An 8,450-nucleotide genomic window follows, 5' to 3' on the forward strand; every position below is an offset into this window, starting at 1 on the left:
ATCATTCTCCTCTCCCCCGTATGATCCGCACAACTCACCTATGAGGTATGTTAAGGCTGAAAGTGTGTGAATGGTCCATAATCCCCCAGGCAGCTTTTAAAACATGAACCTGGGACCTGCACACCATCCTCTGAAGCGCTCTCAGGTACATATCTGTGGCAGTAATGGGGTGACTGCTGGCACCTTTTCCTATCATTTTTTCCCTTGTGGTATTCTGCTTGTGGTGTGATCTGTCTGTTTTGTGGTGTGGCATGATTGTGTTATTGGGTTTGTTTCTGTTGAAGGGGAAGTGATGTGTTGTGAGTGAGGACACATTTTACCTCAGAATACAGCAGGTCCCATATGCAACGGAGAGTCCCAACTGTCTTGTGGGAGGGGGGAGTTTGAGGTGTGGAATGGAGTGAAGTCCAATCAGCTTCCATATGCAAATGACCTTGAAACGCTGGCCCAATCAGAGAAGAGTGGGCTGAAGCAACCCAGCCGTAGAAGCCCCTTCCCTGTGCTCAGTCTGCAGATGGTCCTCTCCAGTCAGAGGCCCAGAGCAGACTGAGCTGAACATTCTGCCCGGGGCTGACGTGGGCGGGACTACACAAAGCAGCCAGGCAACCCAGCCAGCGTCTTCTGACTGACAGTTTAAGCCTCCAAACACTGTTGGTGTGAATTGGAACGTTCGGCCCCACTATGGCTTTATATATAAGGGAGAGATGAGGCAAAAGGCTAAACAAATGCAATCCGAGTGCGGGCGGGCGGGAATTCTCCCGGCGGGAGGTTACATAATAAGCGGGAGAGTCTCAGTGCCCCATGAGGTCCGAAAAATTCACACCTTAGGTGGAACACAAGCCCTCCCCCCGTCACAAGGTCAGACAGATAACTCAGTCTGGCAGCACTGGTTCTCACGGTCTCCCTATCTCTGTTTACGGCAAGCGGCAGAGCAGCGAGCAAGCTATGAGGCATGCACCGTAGCGCCAGGATCAGAGAAGGGAACAAGCAAAACATGGCAGCTAGCTGACATCCTGCCCCCTCAAAAACACATCAACCACCTCCAGGCCCAGATGGTATTACTGCAGAAGTCTATCAAAAACTGGAAGAAGAATTAACGCCTTTGTAGTAGTAGCTTTCATGTGCAGGCACACGTCTTGAATGAACTTTTTTTGGTCTTAAGGGTGCCGCTGGAGTCAAAATTTGTTCTCAAAGGTTTGGTTCTCCTGCAAGAAGCACTCACACTAAAGGCAATATTTCTCTTTCTCTCTCCCCACTGCTGGCTGACAGGCTTGAACCTCATTGCCTTTATCTGCATAGTCTATGCATACGCACACATGTTCTACTCGATCCACACCACTGCAGCCAGGACAGCGGAGTCTAACGTTTTCTGCATGGATGTGACCATTGCCAAGAGGTTCTTCTTCATTGTCTCCACCAACGCCCTCTGCTGGATCCCCATATTTGTCCTGAAGCTTCTTTCCTTGCTCAGCGTGGACATCCCAGGTAGCTGCCTTGGCTTGCCAATGGCACCCAGGAACACGGTTTCCAAGAGATAACACGCCACTGTGATGCTGCCACATGTGGGATTCAGTGACCAGAACTGTGCACGTGTATTTCCAAACATTCATTGCAGTATGCCCCCTACCCTTACACTGGTACTCCTTAAAGACAGTTTTTCCCATATGAGAAGAAATCGTAAAAAGGTCTCCAAATACCAAACAATGGAAGCAGACATAATTAAAGAAATGACAGGTATCCAGTTAACCTCTGATCTGCAGGTATTACTTTTAAATGTTACAAAGTCTGGAGTATTGGTGCATTTGCAGGCTCTGGTAACTAATCGAGTAGTAACTGCCAGAATCTGCCAGGAGCGGGAAAGATCAGGCAGAGGAGCTATCTGTGGAAAGTACGGGAAGCATTTCAGTTAGTGAAGCTGGAATTCCATGAGGTCACCACTTAATTCACAAACATTAAAGGAAATGTGGAATTTAGATGTCTTGATAGCTTACGGCAGAACAGGAGCTGCACTGAAACGAGGCGATCCTCATGAGATTTTGTTAACTATTTTTGAATGTTTTATTATGTATATGTGACTTACAAACAGTACAAATGTAAACGAAAATAACAGTTGACTGGGGGTGGGTGGGGGTGGAGGATAATTCCGTGCAGGCCACTAACCCTGACCCTCTTCTGCAACAGGCACAGTAACATCTTGGGTGGTCGTCTTTATCCTGCCTATCAACAGCGCATTAAATCCCATCCTCTACACCATCACCACCACCCCCTTCCAGGAGAAGCTCAAGCACTGCCTGCAGAGGAGCAGGCCCTCCCGCCCGGAGACCCGAGGAACAAGCTTTGCCCTCGTATTGACACACCCCAGCAGCACCTGGCTCTGTTCACCCTCCCCGTGAGACTCCTGCTCTGCCTCTTGGAACCTCCAGGGCTACAGGGGGGGCTCACAGCAAAGCACAGAGGCCCAAGAAGGATCAGCCCCCCATTCGGGGGAGTGCGAGCAAACAAAAGACCTGGTCAGAAATGATCCGGTGAGAACAGGCGCACCCTCGTCTTTTGAAAACAGGCACCACACTTGCGGGGGAAAGTGTCCAAGGAAGTGTCCAACGTGAAGCTATGGAGTGTAGGGGATTCGTTGGCAGGTTTGGCCTTGGCCTCGCTCAAAGTGGGGAGGCTCACGGGACGAAAGCCATCCTCTTCCTTCTCCATGCCCTTGCCTTGCTTGGCCGTTTCAGTAGGTTCAGTTACAATTTCAGGACATGTGTTGCTGAAGCGAGCACATTTTAGTAGGCGGATACATCTGGAATTTTTACTGACAGGCAAAGTAGACTTGATGGCATAGAGCTGAGAAGCATTTTTGTTGGGGGGAAAAAGGCTTAAAGGCTGTGTAGGGTAAGAGGGGCACCCAGGGTGGGCCAGAGCATGGGGAAAGGGGGCGGCTTTCCACTCCACTTGCCCTTGAGCTGCCATGGGAAACATGTCGCAATCTCACCTCCTCCAGCCCTAAATCTTATGTGGCATTTATGCCTGGTCTGCAGACAATGGATAATCTAATAATAATAATCTTTCAATTTATTAATTGCTCAATCCTGCAGAGCTGCTGGCTCTGAGCGATTCACAGCTACTCAAATACACACGGGACTAACAATGACTCAAAGGGGTAAGGGAGGACAACATATAAATCTTTAAATCACACACGTTCGCAGCTGATGGGGAGTTTGTTCAGCAGTAAGGTCAGACATATTCCAACGGCATTTTTCCCTCGGCGTGGCTTGATGTTGTCAGCTTTCTCCAGGACTGCTTCAGTTGCAGTACAGCACTGCCACCGCCTGGCCGGACGGCCCATTACAGGCTTTCTTGATGCCAAAGAGTTCTTTCTAGGCTTTTCGATCTCACACGCTGGACCTTCTTTTTTTATTTATTTATTGACTCTCCTGAAAAGGAGAGAGTTTATTGCTTTTAATATCAGAAAAGGGGAAGGTATATAGCGGGACTAAGAAAAGGTTGAGTGATGCTCTTATTAGTATGTTAATCTTTTGTTAGTATTAAACAAATCTTCTTTTGGCTTCTTCTGTGAGTTGTCAATCGTCTTTCATCTTGACCTGTGAAAAACAAATATAAATGTTAATGTATTAGTAGTGTCCCTTTGGTTTATTGTTAGTAATGTCTTTTCATGCGCATTCCGAACCAGTCTTCATGTTCTGGGCTGCCTTCCTTTTATGTCTCTCAAGTTGTAAGATGGACCTTTCCCCGCTCCTTGATCTTCCGGAGTCTTGTCCTCCCTCTCTGAGCCGCTATCTCGTTCACTGTCCAATTCTTCCCATCTGGCAAGTGCTGCCTCCTCTGAGCTGGCGTGTCTCTTCAAAAAGTCTTGAGCTTTGAAAATGGAGTCAATCTTCTCCCTTTTATCTTTAATCTTGATGATAAGTCCTTCTGGAATCATACGGTGTCATGTTCTTATCCAAGATTACTTGCCTGGCAAAACTACAACAAAGTTTATTGACATTTTGTTTTGTTCTCTAACCATTTATTTTAATTAAAATGTGACATATGAAACAGGAACATGGAGACAATATGAAGATAAAATTCCATGCAGTAACATTATGGGTCAGGTAGAGTTGATTTTGGCATCTTTTAATTGTCTGCCTGTTCATTTTACAAAACTTATATCCTACTTTTCATCTGAAGTTTCCAAAGCAAATATGAAATGAAGTTGTTTTTTTAAAATGGCATATTCAAAAACAGCTTCAAACATCAAAAAATCTATGTTAATATAAAAATGTGAAGACATAGAAATAGTTACAAGAACTACTGTGACTAAAATGTGCACCTCCTGTGCATACATACTAAACGTTTATGCTTTTACAGTTGTGAGAAAGCTGGGGCCTTGAGTCCAAGGAGATAAGGTAGGAATGTTTTAAATGAATAAATAACACATGGACAATCAGTGGTAAAATAACATACACATTATGTACAGCAGCAAAATCCAGCTAATATAATAGACATGTTCCTTAGATTGCAAAGGACAGTTTTAGCCGAATATCTTCCGTTCAATTGCTTTTCCGCTTCATCACTTGGTGACGTCCGGCGGCTCTGCTAGTCCCCGTGCGGGGCACTGCCGCGGCAAGGGCCATTGGGGCATGGGGCGAGCCTCAATTTCTGACCTTCGGGCCGGGAAAGAGGCACATCCCCTGAGTGCCCCGGATCGGAGCCTCTCACTGAGGCTCCTTAGGGTCTCCGCTTGTGCGGATTCCCCCCTTGGCCGTCACACGCTGGATCTTCTGTTCGCCAGCTAACACCTCCCCCACCGGGGGTTTTAGTGTGCCCACCCTCTCTAAGGAGTGGTACCCATATTATCTACTTGCCGAAGTTTTCGAACCGCTGGGTGGACGGCAAGCTGGGGACAAGGCTGGTAGCTCACACCAGCACGGGCTAACGGGGCTAGAACTGACAGTAGTTCTGTTCAGCTCAGATGTTTTAACCAGAGGAAAAATCCCCTGTGCCACCGCTCCCATGATGTGGGATGTGGCTCTTAAACATCCCAGTCCATTTGCCTGAACACGCTGGGGCAGTTGGTGGTTCACACTTCTTTTGCTGCTTGAAATGCAGTTTGTGTGCTAAAAGCAATGATTGTGTATAAAACATGAAGCGGCTCGTTGTGCGTGTGGCATTCAGAACCTGATCCCCGGAGATCACAGGTCACAAAGGGAAAGCAGCACCCCGAGCATGATGTGGCTGCCTCTTCTGCGTTATGGACCCAGCCGTTTGCCTGGTTTCTCTCAGGGCACCACCGCCCAAGGGTCCTTCCCCCTTTTACCCTCAAGACAATCTAGGGTGCCGGATCTCTCTCTCTCTCTCTCACACACACACAGAGGCAAGGAAGGCGAGCCTCACAGCTGAGGTCTCCCTGCTCCCTGCCTGCGAGTGAGGCAGACTCCGCTGTAGGGGAGAAGCCCAGACAGACACCCTTCAGGGGAACTAAAGGGCTGAGGGGAGGGGGGAGGAGAGGGCCACTGGAGAAAGAAAGGACTGTGTCTTCAAAGGGGAACAGAAGCAGGACCCCTGTCAGAAATGGGGCTGGGGGGCGGCAGAGCTGAGGGACACAACTTGGGCAAAAGCCGCGTGAGCATCTGCAGCAGAGTCTGGCCAGCTGCTGAGAGAGCTCTCTTCCGCTGGAGTTTCTGGTTCTTCGAGGGTAGGGAAGCCAGTCACTGGGGGAGTAGCTCCAGCGTGGCTTCTTTGCCCTCACGGAACCAGGCAGGCCAGCCAAACGGCCGTGACCGAACAGCTGGCTGGACTCCCCTCTTCCACGGCTTGCTTGGGCGGCCAGCCCACTGGGTCTGGCGCTTCAAAGGCGACCCCCAGGTCTGAGACAAACTCACACTTTGCAGGCCGAGGATCACAACTTTGGTCCTTTTCAGGGTTATAACCACAGTTCAACAAGCACACCAGCTATTAATGACCAGACCAGAAGGTGTATTAGTACTTATTTATTATACACACAGAGATAAGAGGAACTTCTCAAACTGTGTTGCTCAGTGGTGACTGTTTATGGTACAAAAAAATTTCCTTAAATACAAAATACACATCTCTTTCTCTCCTGGCCAAATACATTCCATCCACTCATACACCTGGGTTATATATTAAATTAATATTCCATTTGTACAGTATTTATAGAGATATAAATCACATATATTGATTAGAAAAAAATGAGTTCCCAAAAGACAGCGGAAATACAAAAAACCTCACAAACTCAAAAGGACTTTGTACTAAAATTTGACAAAGGGCCGTTCATTCATTCATTCATTCATTCATTCATCCATCCATCCATCCATCCATCTGTGATTTCCTGGCACTCAAGAGGCCAAAAGGGCTGCTTCTGCCCTGCCCTGCTCTGTGGTTTGGGCTGATCCTGCGCTGAGTGGGGGGGGGGGGGTTTGGACCCCCCATGGACCCTTCCAAGTCCGTGATTCTAGGATTCTTTTAGAGTGTTAATATGAAGGTAGCCCAAGCAAAAGGCAGTGATACCCTCCACTACTAGATTAAGAGGCAGAAGTTCAGGAGATGGCTGAGACCAAAGCATGAAGGCTCGCACTGTAAGGCTCGGCATGGTGGTGGAACTCTGTTATCAGGAGCCTCATGCCAGAAAACCAAAAGACGTGGGAGGGGTCTGAATCCCACAACATTAATGAGTGATTTCTCATTGATTTTGAAATACATCCAAGGAGACTCCCATGACGTGGGGATTCAGGGGCTTGCCCTTCAGTGGTTTGCCTCTTTTCTCCAAGGTCAGGGACAAAGGGTGGCGATAGGGGATCAGCAGTCCCAGAGGTGGCCTCTTGAATGCGGGGTGCCTCAGGGGGCAGTGCTGTCCCCGATGTTGTTTAACATCTTCATGCGCCCCCTTGCCCAGATCGCCCGGAGTTGTGGCCTTGGGTGTCATCAATATGCAGATGACACCCAGCTCTATCTGATGTTGGGCGGCCAGTCGGACTCCACCCCAGATGACCTTCATCGGGCGTTACAGGCCGTGGCTGGTTGGTTCAGACTGAGTCGGCTGAAACTAAACCTGGCAAAGACGGAGGTCCTGGGTCTGAGTCGGATAAGTTCAGGGTTGGGGCTCCCAACCTTCGATGGGGCGCCTTTGGTGCCAGTGTCAGAGGTTAGGAGTCTGGGTGTGCTCCTGGACTCCTATTTAACGATGGAGGCCCAGGTGGCAGCCACTGCCAAGTCGGCCTTTTACCATCTTCGGCTGGCACGGTAGCTGGTCCCTTTCCTCGACCGTGATGACCTGGCCACGGTGATCCATGCAATGGTCACCTCGAGGTTAGACTACTGTAACGCTCTCTACACGGGGCTGCCTTTGTCGCAAATTTGGAAGCTGCAGCTAGTGCAGAATGCTGCAGCCAGGCTGTTGATGGGTCTCCCTAGACGGGATCACATCCGGCCTGTGCTGAAAGCGCTGCACTGGCTGCCAATGGCATACTGGATTCGCTTCAAAGTGCTGGTTCTTACCTTTAAAGCCCTATATGGCCAGGGTCCGGCTTACCTAAGGGACCGCCTTTCCTGGCATGTTCCCCCAAGGGCACTACGGTCGGGGAATCAAAATCTCCTGGACATTCCAAGCCCCAGGAACATCAAATTTGCTGTCACCAGGGCCAGGGCGTTTTTGGTGGCGGCTCCTACCTGGTGGGCCTTGCGGGACCTTGTGCAGTTTCGCAGGGCCTGTAAAATGGAGCTCTCCCGCCAGGCTTTTGAGTAGGAGCTGCTGCCACCACTATTCCATCACCGCTTCCTCCGTCTCCGCACTTTGGCCACCGGTTGAGCGGGTATTATCGGGGGTGTGAGACGTTCCTGGTGGATGACAGTGCTGCTGGGACGTATACTATTGTTCTGGTATAAATAACTCCAGAACCCCATCTTGGAATTCACAATTTAAGTGACTTTTTGGAGCACCGATATTTTAGTGAATTGTATCATACTGTATTTTATACTGTTCTTTATATTGTTTTATTGTTTTAACCTTGGCATTTATGCCTCCTTGTGAGCCGTCCTGAGCCTTTGGGGAGGGCGGGATATAAATCCAAAAATAAATAAAAAAACAAAAACAAAAAATGAGCAGGCGAATCTCTTTAAGCTGAAGAGCCTGGGAACACTTGGCATTATCAGCCAGCAGTCAAGGATAATACAATATTGAACATGTTTCTGGCTTTTACACCCAAACGTGGTCATCTCAGTCCCCCCCCCCCCAATTTATATGTGCTGCAATACGGAGAGACTGGTGTCTCTCTCTCACACACACACACGTACACAGTAACACCACCTTCATATACTTGAACTTCACCTACCAACCAACCTGCCTCCCCTTCCCTAAAACACCTCCTCCAAACTCACAGGTCCTGTGATGGCTCCCCCCCCCCCCCCTGCCCCCCTTTGCTAACCCAGGACCTCCTTCA

The 8,450-nt window shown here is 49.0% G+C and overlaps 1 protein-coding gene across 1 annotated transcript in view; it reads left to right on the top strand.

Annotated features, from left to right (window-relative positions):
• Nucleotides 1-2,781, top strand: part of LOC107112802 (relaxin receptor 1-like) — a 47,753-nt gene extending 44,972 nt beyond the window's left edge. Inside the window, exons 13-15 of the mRNA XM_015413991.1 lie at nucleotides 1,270-1,485; nucleotides 2,182-2,284; nucleotides 2,730-2,781. Of these exons, the coding sequence (XP_015269477.1) occupies nucleotides 1,270-1,485; nucleotides 2,182-2,284; nucleotides 2,730-2,781 (371 nt within the window). The remainder of the gene's footprint in view (nucleotides 1-1,269; nucleotides 1,486-2,181; nucleotides 2,285-2,729) is intronic.
• The last annotated feature ends 5,669 nt before the right edge of the window (nucleotides 2,782-8,450 follow it).

This window comes from Gekko japonicus, unplaced genomic scaffold (assembly GCF_001447785.1).
Source record: "Gekko japonicus isolate JY-2015 unplaced genomic scaffold, Gekko_japonicus_V1.1 scaffold2203, whole genome shotgun sequence".
Taxonomy (NCBI): Eukaryota; Metazoa; Chordata; class Lepidosauria; order Squamata; family Gekkonidae; genus Gekko; species Gekko japonicus.